The sequence below is a fragment of the Ahaetulla prasina genome, chromosome 4 (assembly GCF_028640845.1).
Source record: "Ahaetulla prasina isolate Xishuangbanna chromosome 4, ASM2864084v1, whole genome shotgun sequence".
In the NCBI taxonomy this organism is placed as follows: domain Eukaryota; kingdom Metazoa; phylum Chordata; class Lepidosauria; order Squamata; family Colubridae; genus Ahaetulla; species Ahaetulla prasina.
The window spans coordinates 142,745,535-142,769,033 of NC_080542.1; the positions used below are offsets into that span (position 1 = coordinate 142,745,535).

The 23,499-nt window shown below is 41.0% G+C and overlaps 1 protein-coding gene across 1 annotated transcript in view; it reads right to left on the reverse strand.

Moving 5' to 3' along the window:
* The window catches only part of LOC131197664 (sodium channel protein type 5 subunit alpha-like), a 391,694-nt gene that overhangs the window by 281,974 nt on the left and 86,221 nt on the right, over positions 1–23,499 (reverse strand). The window contains exon 3 of the mRNA XM_058182005.1: positions 12,977–13,095. Within this exon, the coding sequence (XP_058037988.1) occupies positions 12,977–13,095 (119 nt within the window). The remainder of the gene's footprint in view (positions 1–12,976; positions 13,096–23,499) is intronic.

Consider the following 23,499-nt stretch of genomic DNA (forward strand, 5'->3'; position numbering starts at 1 on the left):
TGCAGATGGCCAGCCTCACTTTCTGCCATCATGACTTGGTGAATGCTTATTTTTATAATCTAGGTAAGAAGTTAGAGGCTCAGGGTCCCAGCTCAGCTCCTGGGGAGTGAATGTCTCACTTTTTTAACTCTTCCCAGGAAAGGAAGTCACTTCCCTGACACGCCTTTCTCGTGAATGAGAAAACAGGATGTCAGAAGGAAGCAAAACGATTGCAACTCCTGTAGGGAAAATGGGAAGAAGTCGGTGTCCTTGTGGATCCTTTTGTGGGCAGAGAAGGATTAACAAGCACATTATTTGAAGCTGATTGGCAAAATGGGTATCACCTGCTCTTTATCTTGAGTTTAGCTCCAAATATGAAATAACTGCCAAGTGCCAGGGAAATCAGGAGGTTCAGGAAGTTCAAATGAGCATAAAGATGTATTGCAAGCTCTCTACAAGAATCTGACCAACTGGCTATTAAGAGAAATGAGCGGGAGATAAGAGAGGTCTTTAGGGTGGGCTGGACTTAGATCTCTTGTGGGCACACAGGTACTCGAGACTTATGATGCATTTGGCCCCACCCTCAGGCTCAACATGGTCATCTCCTGCAATAACTGCAATTCAGAAATGTATTCTGATTAAGGAAACACACAATATTCATTTTAAATAAAATGTTAAACACCTTTCTCTCCTCCTTCCATTCTTCCTACAAGATAACTCTCAACCACGAAAAAGATTAGGCATTCTAATCAACCGCTAAGCAACAATATTCAATCACAAAAGCTTAAAGAGGTACAGGTAGTCCATGACATACAACCACAATTGAACCCAAAATGTCGTTAAGTGAGTTTTGACCCATTTTACAACCTTTCTTGTAAAAGTTGTGAATTGAATTATTATAGTTGTTAAGTTAGTAAGACAGCTGTAAAGTGAATCTGGTTTCCCCGTTGAATTTGCTGGTCAGAAGGTTGCAAAAGTTGGTGACCCGGAGACACTATAACCATAATAAATATGTGTTAGTTGCCAAGCCTCCAAATTTTGATCACGTGACCATGAGGATTCTGCAAAGGTTGTAAGCGTGAAAAATGGTCATAAATCAGTGCCGCTACAACTTTCAATGGTCACCAAATGAATGGTTGTAAGTCAAGGACTAACAGTTTCAACTATAGCTCCAGTGGTGCAGTGGTTAGAGTACAGTACTGCAGGCTACCTCTATTGATCCCCGGCTACCAACAGTATGGCAGATTGAATCTCAGCAGGCTCCAGGTTGACTCAGCCTTCCCGCCTTCCGAGGTGGGTAAAAGGAGGACCCAGATTGTTGGGGGCAATAGGCTGACTCTGTAAACTGCTTAGAGAGGGCTGAAAAAAGTACTATGAAGCAGTATATAAGTCTAAGTGCTATTGCTATCTTCATCTTGTAGATACGGAAGGATTTCAAAAGTAACTGAGTCCAGGCTAATGCCGATGAAGGAACCTTATGTTTCTTGCGGCCATCCTGACAAGTTGTTATCTCCCATGAATGATTATCCTACCTTGCAAGATCATTTGTGCCAACATCAATACTCCTAGCAGAAGGAAGCTCTTGCTACTACTTAGGTGGAATCGGAATAACAGAATTGGAAGAGACCTTGGAGGACTTCCAATACAATGCCTTGTTCAAGCAGGAGACTCTCTACCATTTTGGACAAAAGGTTGTCCAATCTCTTCTTAAAAACCTCCAGCTTTAGAGCACCCATGACTTCTGGAAGGAAGTCTTTCTACTGATTAATCGTTCTCACTGTCAGGAAATTTCTCCTTAGTTGCAGGTTCCTTCTCTCTTGATTCGTTTCTGCCTATTGCTTCTTGACCTGCTCTCAGGACCCTCTCTTTTTTGTGGGAGTCCCTCAAATATTGGAACACTGCTATCATGTCACCCCCACAGTCTTTTTTACTAGACCAGACATACCCAATTCCAGTAAATATTCGTTATATGTTTTAGCCTCCATCTTGCCATTCAGCCTCCTTACCCTACCATCCAAACCAATAGAATTTACTCCATCCGCTACCTGACATCTCTTAAATCTTTCATGACAAATGTCATAAAATTAAATCACATCTCCATGCAAAGCATAAGCCATTGTATCAGGCTTTCTGACCGGAATGCAGGATCTATATAAAGAAATATAAAACTGACCTTGAGGGAAGATATCAGAGAATCTGCTTGCATATTCCAGAGACAGAGAGTAGCTTAAGAAAGATACTTAAAATAACAGCCTTGATTTTTCTTGGTGGAACAGAGAGGAATCTGGAAAAATTTTCAAGATCCTTTTATTTAACCTTACTAAACAACATTCCTAGAATCCTTAATGCCTTCTTCTTGACATGTCCTACCTAAAGGGCTGACACCTACCATAATATTGTTAGATTTCTCCACCATTACCAACTAAGCAGAATTTTTATAACTATCTGTTCACTGTTGTATGCAAATCACTTTCTTGAGCCAGTCAGTGTTCTTTCCAATTACCCAGTAAATAGGAACTAAAATGACATAGGTAGTCCTCGTCTTAAGACCACAACTGAGCCCAAAATTTCCCTTGCTATGCAAGACAGTTGTTAATTGAGTTATACCCATTGTATGACCTTTTTGCCATTGTTGTTAAGCAAATCACTGCAGTTGTTAAAATGAATTGTGTGGTTGTTAAGTGAATCTGGCTTTCAACATTGCTTGTTGGAAGCCAGCTGGGAAAGTTACAAATGATGATCACTTGACCCTGGGACAATGCAACTGTCATAAGTACAGTACATGTCAGTTGCCAAGCACCCAAATTTTGATCAAGTGACCATGGGGATGCTGCGACGGTCATAAGTGTGAAGACTGGTCATACATCACCTTTTTCAGTATCATTGTAACTTTGAACGGTCACTAAACAAATGGTTGTAAATCAAGGATACACGTACTCAGTAATTCCATTTCTTTTTATTCTTCATTTGTAAAGATGATCATTCATGGCCAGGAAAAAACAAAGATAAAACCCTGACTGGTGCGTGGTGCCCAGGTGAGCAGCAAAAGTGCCCCTTAGGGCGTGGGTCTCCAGCCTGGGAGCTACAGTTCACAAGTCTTAAAGCCGCCAAGGTTGGAGACCCCTGCCTGAAGGGCAACGATGAAGATGAGGCACAGCAACCTTCTTCCACTTGGAGAGAGGGGTAGATATCAAAATTTATTTTATTTATTTATTTTTGTCATAACAGTGTATATAAGCATTAACATGAAATAACTATATAACATATAAGCATATATATGAGCATAAGTATGTAATAACTGTATTAATTGGATATAATGAAGAGGAACAATAGGACAGGAAACGGTAGGCATGTTTGTGCTCTTGTGCACACCCCTTATAGACCTCTTGGGAATGGGGTGAGGTCAATGGTAGACAGTTTTTGCTTAAAGCTTTGGGGATTTTGAGAAGAGACCACAGAGTCAGGTAGTGTGTTCCAAGCATTAACAACTCTGTTACAGAAGATGTGGGAAGCAGGATAGGAATTCTTTTAAAAGGGAGCCATTTATCCTGCAGCTCCAAAGGAAGACAGGACAATCACTTGTCTCAAATTGTATAGTGTCTCCTGTTAAAGAAGAGGATTGGGCTCAGACTGGTAAGACAGTCTGTTATTAACAGCAGCTGCTTGCAATTACTGCAGGTTCAAGCCCCACCAGGCCCAAGGTTGACTCAGCCTTCCATCCTTTATAAGGTAGGTAAAATGAGGACCCAGATTGTTGGGGGGGCAATAAAAGTTGACTTTGTATATAATATACAAATGGATGAACATAGTGTAAGCCGCCCTGAGTCTTCGGAGAAGGGCGGGATATAAATGCAAATTAAAAAAAAAAATCCAAGGTCCCTTCCAGCTCTATTCTGATTTATGTGCTACCGAACTGTCTTTGTAACATTTCCTCTGGAGTTGAAGCCTTGAGTCTAAGAGGATTTTATCTTCATTGTTCTTTGACGAAACAGCAACCTCCACAAGAGGCAGACGGAGCAGAATAATGAGGGCGGTGTTGTGTTGTCATGTTGTAAGTCCCACCCCTTTTATGCATGCACACATATACAAATGGAGTGAAGATTGCAGCACAATGCTGTCTCGTCCTGACAAAAGCAGCAGGATCTTCAAGACACATTCCAGTTCATTTATTTTCTTATTATGCTATGGCACAATAAGCATTGCAAAGGAAGGTTCGCTCAAAGTAAAAAAAGAGTTCAGAAAGATTTTTTTTTTCTCCTCTGTCACATCTCGACACTCTGCTTCTGTCAAGGCAAACTTCTTCTGCTTTCAGCTGTAGCATCAGCAACTTCGTTAATCACGTTTAGCTGAACAACTGAAATGTTGGGGATCCTTGGTGCTCTCCTGAGTTGGTAGCAATCAACCCTCAGATGAGCAGAGATTAACACCAAGATCAATACTAAACCAACAATTAAGAAGTAAACAATACCCCAGTCAAGGAACTATCAACTCAGACAAACAAGCTAACAGTAAACCACAACCTAATGAAGGAACCAGCAAGACCAGCACTGACAAGGCAAGCCACTGCATATAAAGAGAGCAAAGTCTTCTAAGCACAGAAGACGTTACCTGGTTGGGTAACTAAACGTCTGCAAGAAAACCATCAAGCTCAGAGAACACCAATGACCCCACAATCCTCCTCCTCCTCCTCTTCCCCCCTCCATTCTGCAAACCGTTTCTTCTAGCACTGATGATGTTATCTAGTTGGGTCATGAAACATCTTCAAGAAAACCACCAAGCTCAGAGAGCACTGAGGACCCCACATTTCAACCCTGAGTTGTAAATACTCTTCTATTTCTTCTGTGTATGATTCTCTCAAAAAGAAGCCATTGTATCTAAGCTAGGAAGACATGAATGAACAGTTCCCAGGTTTGCTTGCTTGCTTATTTATTTATTTAGTTACTTATTTGGTTACTTACTTGTTTACTTATTTTTTTAACTTTTTTTTAAAAAAACACATCTCCCTCAGAAAGGGACTGTCAGTACATCTCAACTGCCTCCCATAGTCTTGAAGAGAGCAGCAGGCTGTGCACTGCCTTGGGAAAATGTGAGGCCTAGCATTAAAATCCTAGAGCACGGTCATATACAGGTAGTCCCTGACCTATGACCACAACTGAGCCCAAAATTTATTTTGCTAAGCAGTTATTAAATAAGTTTTGCCCCATTTTACGACTTTTCTTGCCGCAGTTGTTAAGTGAATCACTGCGGATGCTAAGTTAGTAGCATGCTTGTTAAGTGAATCTGGCTTCCCCATTGAATTTGCTCGTCAGGAGATCACAAAGGGGGAATCACGTGACCCCGGGGACGCTGCAGCAGTCATAAATACATCCCATCTGCCAAGCGTCTGAATTTTGAACACGTGACTGTGGGGCTGCTGCAACAATCCTAATTATGGGAAAAAAAGTCGTAAGTCGCTTTTTTCAGTGCCATTGTAACTTTGAACAGTCACTAAATGAATGGTTGTAAGCTGAGGACTATCTGTGTATTGACTGTTGTGAACTAGTTGGCAGATATTTTGTTGAATGTGGCTTCCATCTTTTCTGCACTAAAGGCAAATGGTCCCCTGTCATCACACAGGGTCTGCAGGGGGAGACAAAGGGCAAAGGACAGCCTGCGCACCATGATACCACTGTGGCAAACCACATGGTTTGCCCTGGATGTTGTGACATGACTGATGCGAAGGGCATAATGGCATCCCTGGTATAATGACTTCATCAGGTGCATCAGGGGTGAAATCCAGCAGGTTCTGACAGGTTCTGGAGAACCGGTAGTGGAAATTTTGAGTGGTTTGGAGAACCGGCAAATACCACCTCTGGCTGGCCCCAGAGTGGGGTGGGAATGGGGATTTTGCAGTATCCTTCCCATGGAGTGGGGAGGGAATGGGGATTTTGCAGTATCTTTCCCCTGGAGTGGGGAGGGAATGTGGATTTTGCAGTATCCTTTCCCCAGAGTGTGGAGGGAATGCGGATTTTGCAGTATCCTTCCCCTGCCATGCCTGCCAAGCCAGAACCGGTAGTAAACCGGTAGTAAAAAAATTTGTAAACCGGTAGTAAAAAAAAACAAAAAACAGAACTGGTAGTAAAAAATTTTGGATTTCACCACTGAGGTGCATGTCATTTTTTTGCATCATGACTTGTAACACCGGGGTCCCCAACCCCCTGTCTCTGGACCTGCACTGGACCGCAGCATGCTAGAAACTGGGTTGCACAAACAAGTTACAAGCAGGCACCCCATGGGATGGATACGAAACCCCCTCCGTTCTGCGGAAAAAAAACTCTCTCCAGTCCCTGGTGCCCCAAAGGTTTGGGGGCACTGTTGTAATAGATATCTGTACGAAGTCCTGTTCATGAGCCAAGAACTGTCAAGAAATACAGGTGGTCCTCAACTTATAACAGTTCATTTAGTGACTGTTCAAAGTTACAATGGGATTGAAAAAAGTGACTTATGACTGTTTTCACTTTTACAACTGTTGCAGAGTCCTCATGGTCACATGATCAACATTCACTTGTCAACTGGTTCATATTTATGACGGTTGCAGGGTTCTGAGGTCACAAGATCCCCTTTTGCGACCTTCTTATATGTAAAGTCAATGGGGAAGCCAGATTCCCTTAATAACTTGACAACCACAATGATTCACTTAACAACTGTGGCAAGGAAAGTTGTAGAACGGGACAAATTCACTTAACAAATATATTGTTTAGCAACAGAAATGTTGGGCTCAATTATGGTAATAAGTGGACGACTAACTTTAGTTCCTGAATAAAGGTATTGGATGAGGTAAAATTCTCCACCATTCCTAGGAGTTCATGAGTTCAAGTCCTGCTTTGGTCATGAAAACCACCTGAGTGACTTTAGGCCAACCACCAAGAGAGTGCGAGTTCTAGTCCCACTTTAGGCATGAACGCCAGCTAGGTGAGTCAGTCACTCTCTCTCTCTCTCTCAGCGCAACTGGTTGTTATTGTGGGTTGTTATTACGGGGAAAATAAGAAGAAAATTGCATATGTTCGCTGCCTTGGATTATTCATAAAAATAACAAAGAAGGGATACAACTAAAGAAATGAAACAAAAATTTAAAATTTAAATGAATGCATTCACTGCCACTATTGCTGCTCACAATAGAGATGCTAATTTTTTATTGTTTTTCAGACTAATAATTTGCATTTCATAGGCCCTGAGAGAGTCTTGAGGGGTCTTCAGACACCCTAGGGCCGTATTTTAAGAAACACTGAAACAGAGAAACATGGTACAACTCCTTGCTTAAAATGTTAGGGGCACCAAGTTTTGTTCCCATATATTTTCAGATTCAGCCCCCACCCCAGCCAATTCGAAAGAACATGGAAATATTTCTACTTTAAGGAAATCCTGTTGCAGGGGGATGAATACAAGTAGCCCTTGACTTATGACTACAATTGAGCCCAACATTTCTTTTGCTAAGTAAGATATTTGTTAAGTGAATTTTGCCCCATTCTATGACCTTTCTTGCCACAGTTAAGTGAATCACTAGAGTTGTTAAGTGAATCTGGCTTTCTCATTGATTTTCCTTGTCAAAAGGTCACAAAAGGTGATCACATCACCCTGGGACACTGCAGCCGTCATACATGTGAGTCAGTTAACCAGTGTTTGAATTTTTATCATATGACCATGGGGATGCTGCAATGGTCTTATCTATGAAAAACATCATAAGTTACTTTTTTCAGCGTTTTAACTTTGAACAGTGACTAAATGAACCGTTGTAAGTGGAGAACTTTCTGTAGGCACAAAAGCATTTGCAATCACCAAAAAGCTATTTACGGTAAGTATCACATATTGTAATGTGCCAAGTTGCATCCAGTTTTTATTTTTAGTTTTAGTAAAGCAACTTTATAGACTTTACATTAGTGAAGGTATGTTGAAGTATTTGAGTAGCACTGCCTGGTGATATGACAAGGGCCAGAAAAATTGCTGATTAGAATCATGTTATTGTCGCCATCAGTCATGAACCACTGTGAATTGTGTACTGTCATCAATGTGCACACAAGTAAATCTGCTTTATCTTGATAAGATTAATATGGCCAATAATACAAGTAGGACTAAAATGCCTGTGATTAACAAAATAAATTATCCTTCCTGGTTTTAAAAGATGAGAAATCATGCAACCTGGCTTGATTTTCAGTTTAAATTGTTTGCTCCATTCAGGTATCATAGAAGAAATTCTGACTTGTCACTGATTTAATATGGGCACACGACCCAGGGTCTCCTCAAAAGCTGATTCAATGTTTCTTGAAATATGAGGCAGACTTATTAAATGCACATTTATCCTGCATGAGCTCTGTATTTTGATCAAGTATCAAGGGAACCAGAAGCATAACACGTGCTTTGCTGAGTCATGGGGGACATACATTTTAATAAATCTGTTTCAACCAATTTGTAAAGTACACACTTGCTTGAATAAAGCCATCAAATCTCCGCTTTTGCCTGCAGCTCTGTGCATTAGATATTGCAGGCTGCAACATAGGTTAGAGACTTAAGCTTTCAGTACAACCCTGGCGCTTTTCATGTTTTCAAGCCAGACAGAAGAACTATATCTGACTGTTGGTATAAATCCACCCACACATTCCTCCAGGATGTAAGGAGTGAAATCCCTTCCTGGAAACCCAAGGGAAGAATGACATTTGCTTGGCCTTACATTCTTAAAGACTCATTGTATTGACAGCATCCACAGAGCAAAAAGCAACAGCCTGCAAGAACAGTGAAAAAAATGTCACAAGGTGTACTTGTCTTGTAGCCAAGAAATATAGTTGGGAGCAAGAAACCTGACCCTCAACTCAACTATACAAACCCTCTTCCCAAAAGTGTCTGCCTCTTTGCTTACAGTGCAACTGTTATCCACCAGGTTTTAGGTTTATAGTGGGGCGGCTAAATTATTCTGGACTCCCTTTGCATCTAATTTTTACATCAGAATGTTATGCTGGCACATAGGCTGCAGGGGGAAATGACTAACATTAACATGTACTAATTCTTGTGCATAATGTCAAGTATATTGCATTTTTATGCATAAATTAAAACTCAGTTCCTTTTTCTATTGAAATATGAAATTGTTAGGCATGTCTTCTTCTAGGATTCTTTTCCCCAGTTTGTCAGGCTATCCTACAGCCCTTGGATTTACTGGTACCTCCCACATTCATCCTACCATAGAAGAGAATATCTGTCGTTCAGGGATGAACTGTGGGATCTTTGGCGCTCTCAAAGCTTGTTTTCTTGCAGATGTTTAAGTACCTAACTACGGTAAGTGATGATCTAAGTGCACTGATGATGTTACCTAGTTCGATAATGTAAAGTCTGCAAGAAAACAGCCAAGCTCAGAGACACCAAGGCCCTCACAGATTCAACCCTGATATTTGCTATCACAAATGTGGAGCAATTCTTATTCATACTAAACATGCGAAAGAGGAACATATCCAGTTTGATGCTTTTATTTTCAAAACCGAAAAGGGATAAGATATCTTAATATCCCTTTGTCTAATCCAGGGCTGTCAAACTCCCAACCCATGGGCCAGATGCGTCACACGCTGGCCATGCCCACTCCGGTTTAGTAGGGTGGGGGTCCTGATATGTCACATGACACTGCCCTGGCGACATGAGTTTGATACCCCTGGTCTAACTGCAAATTTGAGTTCACCTCTACTCCGAAAAATTGGAATTTTCTGCAGAGTATGTGAAATGATAACCTTATCCTTTTTACCCTTACATCATTGTACAGTACAGATAGTCCTCGACTTACAACCACAATTCAGCCCAAAATTTATGTTACTAACAAGACAGTTAAGTGAGTTTTGCCTCATTTTATGACCTTTCTTGCCACGGTTGTTAAGTGAATCATTGCAGTTGTTCAATTAGTAACACAGTTTTTAAGTGAATTGGCTTCCCCATTGACTTTGCTTGTCAGAAGTTTACAAAAACTGATCATGTGACCCCAGGACACTGCAACCGTCATAAATACATGCCAGTTGCAACCCATCTGTGATCATATGACCATAGCGATGCTGCAGCAGTCATAAGTGTGAAAAACAGTTATAAGTCACTTTTTTCAGTGCTGTTGTAACTTTGAACGGTCTCTAAATTATCTGTCGTAAGTCAAGAACTATCTGTATGCCTTTTTTTATAACTTTTTAGAGTAGATCCACCCTTAAAGAAACTGATAGGTTGAATATTGGTGGAGAAGTAAAATTATCATTTGAGTCTTTTTTAGCTTCCCCCAATTCAGAAAATAGGACAAAATTTTGTCAGTGTCTCTATGTCTTACACACACACACAGTTGCAAAGCTGTTACGCAAGCTCTCATGAACACAAAATGTTGTGTACCCTTACTAGTCCAATCTTGCCTTTTCCTCACTAGGTAGCCACTGTAATTGTTCCTTGCAATTATTAATAGAACCGCTTCACAGCGCTTGACAGCCCTCTCTAAGCAGTTTACGGAGTCACCACCTTTCCCCCAACAATCTGGGTAGTAACGGGAGCCACTCGTTGCTCCCATGTAACACCACTACTACGCAGTCTGCACTGGCTTCCTGTGGTCTTTCGGGTGCGCTTTAAGATTTTGGTTACCACCTTTAAAGCGCTCCATGGCTTAGGGCCCGGGTACTTACCGCCTGCTGTTACCTCATGCCTCCCACCGACCCGTACGCTCACACAGAGGGGGTCTTCTCAGGGTGCCGTCCGCCAAACAATGTCAGCTGGCGGCCCCCAGGGGTAGGGCCTTCTCTGTGGGAGCTCCTACGCTTTGGAACGAACTGCCCCCTGGTTTACGCCAAGTGCCTGATCTTCGAACTTTTCGCCGTGAACTGAAAACGCATTTATTTATCCAAGCGGGACTGGATTAAAAGTTTTACTTAATTTTAACCGGGGTTAATTATTAATTTTTAGATAATGGGGTTTTATTATTTTAACTATAATTTTAATTCTGGCCTATTTAAATAAGTTTTTTAATTAGTTTTTATTGTGGATGATTTCTGTATTTTTATCTGGCTGTGAACCGCCCTGAGTCCTTCGGGAGATAGGGCGGTATAAAAATTTGATTAAAATAAATAAATAAATAAATAAATTTTACCCAACTCAGAAGGATGGAAGACTGAATCAATCTCAAGCCCCATCAGGATTGAACTCCTGGCAACGAGCAGAGTTAGCCTTCAATGCTGCATTGTAACCACTGCCCCACCAGGGCTCCAATACAGGTAGTCCTTGACTTACATAATTTTATTTAGTAACGGTTCAAAGTTACAATGGCACAGGAAAAAAGTTACTTGTGACTGTTTCTCACACTGAGGACCATTGCAGCATCCCCATGGTCCTGTGATCAAAATTCAGATGCTTGGCAACTGGTTCATATTTATGACGGCTGCCGTGCACCAGGGTCATGTGATCAACTTTTGCCATCTTCTGACAAGCAAAGTCAATGTGAAAGCCAGATTCACTTAACAGCTGTGACAAGAAAGGTCATAAAATGGAGGAAATTCACTTAAATGTTTCACTTAGTAACAGAAATGTTGGGCTCAATTATGGTCATATGTTGAGGACTATCTGTAGGTGGATTTAATAATAGCCTGTTCAGAACCACTGTTCTCAACAATTGCTCTCAACTCTGACTTAACTTCAATTAAGTTAACCTTGGTCTCTGGATGCATACAACTACACCTATCCATAAGCTAGCTTTAAGATTGGGTAAACTAGTATATTAGGCTAAAAATATGATTCAGTGCAAGGTATGCAAACTGAAATCTAAAGAACGTTACGAAGAACAAAAATTTTCCCATTGTACTACCCAGCATCACTTTCAAATATCTGCAAGATACCACAAATTGTTCCCACTAATAAGTTGCATTCCCACAGCTACACAATGAAATCTGGACAGGTATTATTTTCTGTTCCACAATCTCAGGATATCAAAAAAAAAGGGAGCAGCAAAATGCATAATTCAACACATCAAAGAAATTTCATTAACGTCCATAATACAATATAGCTAACAGTTTCATCAGTGCATAATTGAAAAACATTCTCTTTGTGTCGCTTTATCAGGAAAAACTGTATTTCTTGCAGTTATGGGGGTCGATCTGTTTTTAAAAGTACAGGTCATTCATTGAAAAAGCAAAAATGAAATACACACTTACCCATTTATTATGTTCACCCAAGACAAATAAATAGACAAGGTTTAAAGAGGCTTTGTGTGCATTCTTCAAAAATTATTCGTGCTTCAAAAATTAAAAATTAACATATATGCATAAATCCAGTGCACAATAAGATAGTCGAAATAGATTACCCTCCCCCCTATTTAAGCATTCTTTTAAACTAAAAGCACAATTTCATCCATTTTTAACCCTTTAAAAGTCTGAAGAGTTAATAATAAATATAAATATACTTGCAGAAGCTCAGCCATTAGACTTGGGTTTTTTTTTAAACACACTCCTATAGCTACCACCTTGGGTGCACAATATTTGATGGTCAAAAGTGATGCCTTCCCATGATAAGCACAGCAGAACAAATTACGCAAAATAAAAGGAAATCTGCAAAGAGGTATTATGCAAAATAAACGGGAAAATATTCAAAGGGTTCAATCTGCATTATCTATGCAAGTTTTTAAAAATTCAGGTCTCCTGGTTTATAGAACTGAGAGATTTTGTTTCATTTTTGCTAGGTAATATACTTCCTTTTCCCCCATACAGGTCTTTAATATCTAACAGTTAGCATCTATGAATACATTCAGAAGAAGAGGAGCAGAAGGAAGCAATATGGTGTCTTCCAGATGTTTTGGATTACAATTTCTACAATCCCTGATCTGCAACTGAGGCTGTGAAAGTTAAATAAATAAATAAATCTTGGAATATTTGGAAGACACCCTCAGGCCCAGCTCTAAATGAATAAGAGCAACCCAACTCAATGAAGTTCATATGACTTGTTACTTAAAAAAAAACAGGTAAAAGGATATGAATGTACCAGAATTTTAATTGCTATTCTTCTGATTAGATGAAAAGGAGTAAGAATGTACAAGGCAGGAGTGGCACTAAATCGAAAGATCGTCTTCCCTTTGTTCAGTACTATAAATGTCTGGAAAACAAAGGAGAAGATAAACAAATATTAAGGTCTGAATTAAAATCTTACATTATGTAAGCAACAGTTATTTCTAATGCTGTGCATGATTCAAAAATTATTCAGTGCTTGAAATCTCCCCCAAACCTCTATGCTGTTCATTAAAGGAGTCAGACTATTTTGAGGCTTCTAGTTGGTTTAGCATTAAAAAAGGTGTTACTACTTTAAAGAAGTCACTCATTAAAGTTACTGCACCTCTAAAGTAGCCACAACTTTTACTCAGAGTGCAGGGACAACACACTTAGTTAGATATGTGTTTAACTTACTGCACATCATGCTACTTGTAAAAACAAGCATTATTTTCCAGTCAATTTTACAGTTCATATTGTTCTTTCTGAAAGAGGAGTGATGCCAAGATATCAGGATGAACATTTATAACAAAAGTACAATTGAATGTTTTATTAGCAAAATGCATGAGCATAGCTGCCATTATTTTGATTGTCCTACGTAGAGGATTGTTGCACATATAAAAATAAAATATATAAACGTATTTTAGAAATAGAGATAGAGAAAGAGAGAAAGAGAAAGAGAGAGAAAGAGAAAGAGAGGGGGGAGAGAAAGAGAGAGAGAAATAGGCAGAGGGAGAGAGACAGAAAGAGAGAGAAAGAAAGAGAGAGAGCGAGAGAGAGATAAAGAGAGACCAAGATAATGAGAGAAAGTGAGCAAGAGAGATAAAGAGGGGGGAAAGTAGGAGAGCAAGAAAGAAATGAAGAGAGAGAAAGAAAAGGAGAAAGAAAGAGAGATAAAAGGCAGAGATAATAAAGAGGGAGAAAGTGAGCAAGAGAGACAAAGAGAGGGAAAGAGAGAGACAGGGGAAGAGAGAAGGAGAGAGAGACAGAGAGAGAGATAAAAGAAAGAGAAAGTGAGCAAGAGGGATAGGGAGAGGGAGAGAGGAGGCAGAGAAAGAAAGAGATAAAGAGAGGCAGTGAGAGAAAGTGAGAAAGTGAGCAAGAGAGATAAAGAGAGGGGGGGAGAAAGAGAGAGCTAGAAAGAGACAAAGTGACAGACAGAGAAAGAAAGAGACAGAAATAATAGAGAAAGTGAGCAAGAGAGATAGAGAGGGGAAGAGGGAGAGCAGAGAGGAGGGAGAAAGAGATAGAGAAAGAAAGATAATAGAGAAAGTGAGCAAGAGAGATAAAGAGAGGGAGAGAGAAAGAGAGAAAGAGAGAGAAAGAAAGAAAGAGAGACAGAGATAATAAAGTGAGAGAGAAAGGGAGCAAGAGAGAGAAAGAGAGAGAGAAAGAGAGAGAGAGAGAGAGAATAGCAGATAGGTTAAGGCTCAGCTCCCTTTTTCAATTACATTTCATCACAGCAACCTAGATGCTCATTATCACTTCCAAAGCAAGAAGAAAGATTTCCTGGAACATAATTTTTATGTATCTTTTAAAAAATCAGTAGACCTTTCAGATCATATCTCTTTGAAACCCCAGTTTAAGCTTTGTCTTTTCAGTGTTTTAACATAAAAGTAAAGCTGCAATCTTTTTTCTTTTTTGGGGGGGGCTAGGTCCAGCTATGCCTTTAAAAGCGAGTAGATTACAAAGACCCAACAACCATAGACATCACTAAATTTATATGGCTGGGGAAAACACATGATCTACTGAAATGTAATCAAATCAACCTAAGTGAAGTGGTCTTCCAAAAAGAAACTTTTCTGCATTTTGCTCTATAATTCAATAAAGCTTGCAGCATTCATTATCCCACCAAAAAACCTTTCTTGTATAGAAACTGCTTTTATAGATTTATTGCTAGCCAGCAATGAGAATTGATCAACTTCTAGGAATCTCTCTAGCTTTGTTCAGCTATTCTTGCTACTGCTATCACATAACATATATTACTCATTGTGTATAGCAAAGTGCCTTGCAGAAAAGGAAGATCAGAATTATTTCATGTGTAGGCAGCCTAAACATATACTCACTAACTGGAAAATTGCCAACATACTAGACCAAGCCAAATCCCAAAATGTTAGGAAATTCCTGGAAGCTTGCCATTCAGACAAATCAGCCATCAACAGCCATATAGAAATAAACCATATTTACACACCAATCAAAGGAGACAACAAAAAACCAAGGAGGAAAAAAAAACCAGAACTCATCCTCTCCAGCATCAGCACCCAGATAAACAGAGATTTACACCAGACAACCAGGCAGAGAACAATACCCTAATCAAGAAGAAAACGACACCCTTGCTTGGTAGCTACCCTATATAAACAAGCTTTTCTATGTAATATACAAGCTACCTAAATAAACAGGGACCAAACTCCACACTCACTAACACTGATGTTAGCTAGTGGGGTATAATGAAATGCTGCAAGTAAACCAAGTTCAGAGCCTTTAACCCCGAGCTACGTATAGAGGTAGTCCTCAAGTTTGGTTAGTGATCGTTCGAAGTTACAACGGCACTAAAAAAAGTGACTTATGACCATTTTCCACACATGACCATTGCAACATGCCCATAGTTACGTGATCAAAATTCAGACAACTGACTTGGCAACTGACTTATATTTATGACAGTTGCAGAGTGCCAGTATCATGTGATCACCATTTGCAAATTTCTGACAAGCAAAGTCAATGGGGAAGCCAGATTCATTTAACAACCCATGTGACTAACAACGGCAGAGATTCACTTAGCAACTGTGGCAAGAAAGGTCATTAAAATGGGGCAAAATTCACTTAACAAATTTTTTACTTGGCAACATAGATTTTGAGCTTAATTGTGGTCGTAGGATGAGGGCTACTTGTATTCTCTTTTATTGAGTTGTGCAGTACTCATTTCCAAAGAACCATCTCATATAATTATAAACACTACTCAAGTCTCTGCACAGCCTTAAGATCTAAAGGCGTTTTGTGGAGACCTAGCTTTCTGACACCTATCTAAAAAGGGACAGAAGATGGTTTGAAGGAGAATTTAGACCTTTGCAATTTGTTATTTATGTTGTCTATATTTCCTTTATGCCCCCTTTCCCCCTTCGTTTTATAATGCAGCACAGATAATAGTCCTACCTTATATTTTAGTTCCATAACAACTATCCTTTGAGATAGGCTGGACCCACACATACAGGTAGTCCTCGTTTTATGAACACAATTAGGATTGGACTTCATCATTAAGTGGTGCATCATTAAGCTAGACATCACAGTACATGATTTTCAACCTTCCTGACAACTGTGACATCACGACAAAGAGCCGTGATGGCAGAGGCAAGAATGCAGTATTGCAGGCTAATTTTGTCAGCTGCCAGAAGTTTGATCCTGACTATCTGAAGTCAGCCTTCCATCCTTCTGAGGTGGGTAAAATGAGGACCCAGATTGTTAGGGGCAATAGGCTGACTCTGTAAATCATTTAGAGAGGGCTGTAAAGCACTGTGAAGCGGTATATAAATCTAAGTGCTATTGCTAATATTCCCCCATTGACTTTGTCAGAAGCCAGCTGGAAAGATCACAAACAGAAAACACATAGTTGTGGATCACTGTGATTGTCATAAATGCACACGGATTGACAAGCAGCCAAATCATGTAACTACAGGACTGGTCATAAGTCACTTTTTTCAGTACCATCATGACTTCAAACAATCACTAAACAAATTATCATAAAATGAGGACTACCTGTAGCAATTTAGATCACATATCACAGAGGGACAGATTTGGGTTTTTTTAAATTAAGTTTATATGTCACCTATCTTACTATCAAAAGACTCTAGATGGCATATTTTATTATGGTTTAGTTGAAACCATACACTAAACCACATTATAAACTACTATAGTGGTACTTTGGTACCCATTGGTAATACTGAATTCAATGAGTTTTGAAGCAGTCAAGTATTGAAGTATGACTGTACTCTACGCTGAGCGAATCAGACAAACATCTGATCACAATCCATCATTGCTGAAAGGAAGTCAAACTTGGTTCTCTGGTTCAAATCCAACATAAAATCCAAATCTAACCAGATATCCCCCAAACTGAGTTTCTTCAAGAAGGGGGGACTTTGACTCACAGAATTCCCTTCTTAGCACAGCCCCTGCTGAGAGTTCTGGGAGTTGAAGTCTATAAAATTCAAGGTTGCTCAGTTTATTTATTTATTTATTTATTTTTCGCATTTTTATACCGCCCTATCTCCCTAGGGACTCAGGGCGGTTTACAGCCAGAATAAAATATACATATAAATACAGGATAAAAGTTGTGGAGAACCTACTATGATATCATAGTTTATATTCTGAACAGATCTTCTCTGACTATTTAACTGGCCCAGTCGCAACAGGGAAATCTGCTAAGGGGTAAAAAAAGGAGTGGAAACTATTAAAGAGGTTTTAAGCCTCTTTCAAATGCTGTCCTTCCTTTTTCATTTCTTTCCTATGTCAAATTGCATTGTCTCTTGGTTTGTACTGGACGTCCACTTTTCCTGACCTACCTGTCCTTCATATGCTTTGACACCGGAATTGGATTAATTAAAAGCATTTAATGACAATTCCCTAAAGTGACCAGCAATCTTTTTCTTATGGAAGGTAAGATTCCCTTACCAAGCTGAGTTTAATTTCTGAAGCCTTTAGAATAGAATAGAATAGAATAGAATAGAATAGAATAGAATAGAATAGAATAGAATAGAATAGAATAGAATAGAATTTATTGGCCAAGTGTGATTGGACACACAAGGAATTTGTCTTTGGTGCATATGCTCTCAGTGTACATAAAAGAAAAGATACGTTCATCAAGGTACTCTTCATGACAACAGTATGGAAGTGATCTACTGCTGCTTTTTTCTAATACATTTTAAACTTCTTGGTCTAGCCTATAGCTTTGTTTTTACCAAGAGTATTAACCAGACCGGGCCCTATTTTCTTTTTGAGGTTAACCATTTTATTATTAAATAAAATGCAAAGATCAGGCTATTCCTATAAAGCATTTCTAACTACATTGGGACTGGATAGTCCAGAGAAACCATGCAAGACTGAGGTTCGTCCATAGAATAAAGGTGAAAAATTAATGAGGGGGCAGTCCTGAGGATATTGAAGCATCTGGTATTGATTGACTGAGCTAATGCAAAGGTTCACTGGGTCAAAGAAAAACTAGATCGTTTGCAATCCAGCATCTTGGAAGGACAAGGAGACTATATCCTTCAGTGGAACTAAAGTATCACACAGAAAATACCCTTAGGATGCAGAAAGCTAAAGACCAAATTAAGCATAAGCAAAAAGATCAGAAGTACAAAAAAAGAGGTCTATGGCAAGTCCATATCAAATGGGGTAATGCAAAACATTTTACAGTACTAAACGAGAGGAATTAACCTCTTCCCCACCTGTACTCTTTCTTCTTTATATGTAGTGGTAGGGTTGTATTATTTATTATCCTTCTCATCTTTCCTTTTACCTTCTACTGTTGATATATTATGATTATATTACTTTGTTGTTTGTATGTACACTGAGAGCTTATGCACCGGAGACAAATTCCTTGTGTATCCGATCATACTTGGCCAATAAAGCTGTTTTGTTCTGTTCTGTTCTGTTCTGTTCTGTTACATATTCTATTCTATTACATATTCTATTCTATTACATATTCTATTACATATTCTATTCTATATTCTATTCTGTTCCCTTCCATTTTCTATTCTATTCTGTTCTGTTCCCTTCCATTTTCTATTCTATTCTATTCTATTCTATTCTATTCTATTCTATTCTATTCTATTCTATTCTATTCTATTCACAATAGCAGTTAGACTTATATAGCACTTCACAGTGCTTAACAGCCCTCTCTATGTGGTTTACAGGGTTAGCATATTGCCCCCAACAATCTGGGTCCTCATTTTACCCACCTCGGAAAGATGGAAGGCTGAGTCAACCTTCAGCCTGGTGAGAGTTGAACTGCCAAACTGCTGGCAATCAGCAGTCAACAGAAGTAGCCTGCAGTACTGCATTCTAACCACTGTGCCACCATGGCTCATTCTATTCTATTCTATTCTGTTCTGTTCTATTTTCTATTCTATTCTATTCTATTCTATTCTATTCTATTCTATTCTATTCTATTCTATTCTATTCTATTCTATTCTATTCATGTCTTCTTGATACAAAAAAAATAATGCCACCATGGCTTCATTATCAAAACGGGTCTGGATGGGGAGAAACAGACTCAGACTCAATCCATCCAAGACGGAGTGGCTGTGGATGCCGGCACCCCGGTACAGTCAGCTGCAACCGCTGCTGTCTGTTGGGGGCAAGTCACTGGCCCCAACAGAGAGGGTACGCAACTTGGGCGTTCTCCTGGATGGACGGCTGTCGTTTGAAGATCATTTGGCGGCCGTCTTCAGGAGAGCCTTCTACCAGGTTCGCCTGGTCCGCCAGTTGCGTCCCTTTCTGGACCGGGATGCCTTATGCACGGTCACTCATGCTCTCGTCACTTCCCGCCTGGATTATTGCAATGCTCTCTACATGAGGCTCTCTACATGAGGGTCTTTGAGGAGGGTATTTTTGAACATGGAATAAAATGGACTTGTTTGGAGAAAAGGTCAGTTACAACCCATATAACTGTATTGCCTGCGCTTTCAGGTAGTTCCACTATGAAATCCATGGATATTTCTTTCCATGGGGTTCCTGGCCTGGCTACCGTTTGTAGTAGTCCAGGAGGCTTTCCAGGAGGTCTTTTTGACAATGCGCAAATAGGGCAACTTGCTACATATGCTTGTACATCCTTTTTAAGACTTGGCCACCAGAATTGTCTTTTAAGAAGATGTAAGGTTTTTACAAATCCAAAGTGTCCTGCCATTTTGGCATCATGGCAACGTAGTAGGATGGTTTCTCTGAGTGAGAGAGGAACGTATAGTTTTGTTCCAATCCAAGCTAGTCCATCACGGAGTGTGCATTCATGGGAATGCGCTAAGTACCAGTCATCGGTGGTTAAAGCGTCTTTAAATGACTTGGTTAGTTCATCTGGGAGAGAGGATTCGGGTTTGGAGTGGCTTCTAGTTATAGCTGGAGCTGCCAACTGTTGCACGGGAAGTATTGGCTGAACTACCTCGGAGCGAGTGCAATTGTATTGGGGCAACCGTGAGAGAGCATCTGCTAAGAAGTTTTTTCCTCCCGGAATGTAATGTAAGGTGAAATTAAAACGGTTAAAATATTGAGCCCAGCGGGCTTGTTTAGGTGAAAGTTTTCTAGGAGTTTTTAGGGCCTCTAGATTTTTGTGGTCAGTCCAAACTTCAAACGGATGATTTGAACCTTCTAAGAAATGTCTCCATGTTCGTAAGGCCCAATGAACTGCAAATGCTTCCTTTTCCCAAATAGCCCATCGTCTTTCAGTTTCAGTCAATTTCCGAGAAGTGAAAGCACAGGGTTGTAGTTACCATCAGGATTGTTTTGGACCAAACCGGCTCCGACTGCTACATCACTGGCATCTGCTTGTATTACAAAGGGAACATTCATGTCGGGGTGTTTCAAAATTGGTTCGGCAGCAAAGAGTCGTTTCAATTTTTCAAATGCTGCTTGACATTCCATTGTCCATTCGAGGGGCAGTGATGGTTTGGGTTTAGTGTCTCCTTTAGTTTTAGGAGGTTGGTGATTGGCAAAGCAATTTGAGCAAAGGAGGGATGAATTGACGGTAGAAATTTGCGAATCCTAAAAACTTTGTAGCTGTTTGCGTGTGCGTGGGGGCCCATTCCAAAACAGCTTTCACCTTTTCTGGATCCATTTCAATCCATCCGCTGAAATCGATACCTAAGTAGTCTATTTTAGTTTGATGGAAATCACATTTGGATAGCTTGCAATACAGTTCAGCAGATAATAACTTTTTGAGAACTGCTCTTACTAGTTTAATATGTTCTTCCATAGTTTCTGTATAGATGAGTATGTCGTCAAGGTAGACAAGAACCCCTTTGAACAAATGCTGATGGAGTATTTCATTTATCAGTTGCATAAAAACTGCAGGCGCCCCCTGTAGACCAAAAGGCAGTACTCGAAACTGGAAACACCCTAGTGGACAGTTGAAAGCGGTTTTCCATTCATCCCCCTCCTTTATACGGACTCTGTAGTAAGCTTCTCGCAGGTCCAATTTGGTGAAGAACTTCCCCTTCGCTAAGTGTGCTAACATATCTTTCATGAGCGGCATGGGGTATATGTTTTCAAGACACTGCGTTTAAATTTCTATAGTCAACTATCAGGCGAAATGAGCCGTCTTTCTTTTCCCGGAACATCACAGGTGCGGCCACGCGAGGCCTAGCTGGTTGGATAAAGCCCGCTCTAGGTTTTGTCTATGAACTGCAGCTCTCCCAATTCCTTTTGGGTCATGGGGTAAGCTTTTGGTTTTGGAAGTTTTACCCCGGTAGGATGTCGATGGCACAATCAATAGGCCTATGGGGAGGTAGAGCGTCTGATGCTTTCTCACTAAAGACTTCCCGCAGGTTCCAGTACTCCTTAGGTATCCTTTCCTCCCCATCTATCCGTTCAACCATTGCCCCCCACTTATCTTGGAGCATGGCCATAGTCTGACTCTTCTTGGATCCCCCCTTTCCTCCTTTTTACGCTCTGGAGCGGAACCGTGAACTCCCGTTCTCCAGTTAATATGGGGTTCCATTTCCATAACCATGACAGTCCTAGTACCAAAGGTTGGTCCATTCCAGGGGCTACTATGAAGTTTAAAATCTCGCGATGGTCTCCAATTTCCATTTCTATGGGTTCTGTTACGAAATGGGGGTCCTCCCCTGCCACACTGCCATCCAACTGGGCAAATGCTATGGGCCTGCTTAGGGTTCTCAACCTTAGTTCCATTTTTTCTACTAGTTCGGGACTGATCATGCACCTAGTACATCCCGAATCTAATAATGCTAACATTTCCCCCTTGTTGCCCGAGGAGGAACATGCAGGTTGACTGGAATGTCCAAGGGCCCCGTGCCCAACTCACCAGAAAGTCTTCGTCGGACTCCGATGTGGTTTTGCTGTCATCAGTGTCGGTCGGCGGCAGTCCTCCTGGATGGGCGTGCCCTTCTTGGCAATGCCGTCCTCCACTTTTGCGGTTTTCGCGCCTTAGCAGTTGGTTTCACTGCTTCCTTCCCACCACCAGGGTCGTGCTTGGAACCAACTTCACTCGACAGTCGGCTGCCCGATGGCCTCTTTTCCACATCTGTAGCACGCAGTCGATCGTTGTCTCCCTTCCTCTGGTCTAGGCGTGTCCCTTGAGGGCCACCCAGGAGAATGGGCGAATGCGGTCTTCCAGTGCGCTGCCTTCTGCTACGGTCCTTCGCTAGTTCAATTTCCATCTCTGCTGCCAGGGTATACCAGCCATACAATGTGGTTGGAGGCGCTCGTGCCGGCACAGTTCATAGAGATCTCCATTCAGGCCCTCTTTGTAAAAGTCGACCAGGATCACCTCCGACCACCCTCTCATCAAGGGACTAGATCACTGAATTCCTGGGTATAATCAGCCACGGTCTCCTCCCTTGCCTGATGGTTTTCATTCGACCTTTGGCCTTCTGCTCCGCCAGGGGTCCTCAAACCTCCTCCTTAGTGCCGTAATAAAATGCTCGTAATTTTGCAGTAGGGGAGTGGTTTTATACTGTGACACAAACCATGCAGCTGCTCTTCCGGTCAAATTGTGGGTCACAGCTCTAACTTGTGCTGCCTGTGACCAATAATCTCCCCCCCAGTCTAACATGTGGTCATTCACTATCGCCAGGAACAATTCCAGCTCCTTCGCATCTCCATCATATTTTTCTAATATGGGGGGAATTTTTGGCTTTTTCCTTCCCCTGCGCAGCCTTGCTTGGTCAGCAGGTGGCGCGCGACCCACATCCAATTCAGCTTCCTCTGGGGAGAGGGTTCGTGGCTCTGGCTCTTCGGAAATCTCTCTGCCCAGGGAATCTCCTCCAGCTGGCCCCCTTGTGTCATCTTCCTCCTCTTCTCCCTCCCCCCAGGAGGCCCGGGTCGGGGTTCCATACCTTTGACGGGCTGCTTGCCTTACTTTCACTTCACGGAAAAGACGCAAGGCTTCCTCTAACTGGAGCTTGTCCTTTATCTCTTGCTCTCCCTGCCAATCCGAAAGCCTAAACTTCTCTTTTTTCTTCCTTTTTGTCACTCCAGAGGGAAGCTCTTCTGTGTCTGGTTTCCAACTTTTATCTTCCAGCTGTAATTGTTCCATCCACCGATCTCTGCAATCTTCCAGCTCAGGGTTAAAAGTGGCAGCAGGAATTCCTCCGGACGCCTCCCCCGATTCAGCCAGCGACTGGCTCTCCCTCACATTTTTAAACTCTCCTCCCTCGGTATTGCGGTTGCAATCCTGGTTAGAAGACATGCTGAGATCCAACAATGTCAGACTACCTCTGATTATAGCTAAGAAAGAAAACACCTTGACTTCATTTGAATTAAAGACAAGTACTTTTACTAGCTACAG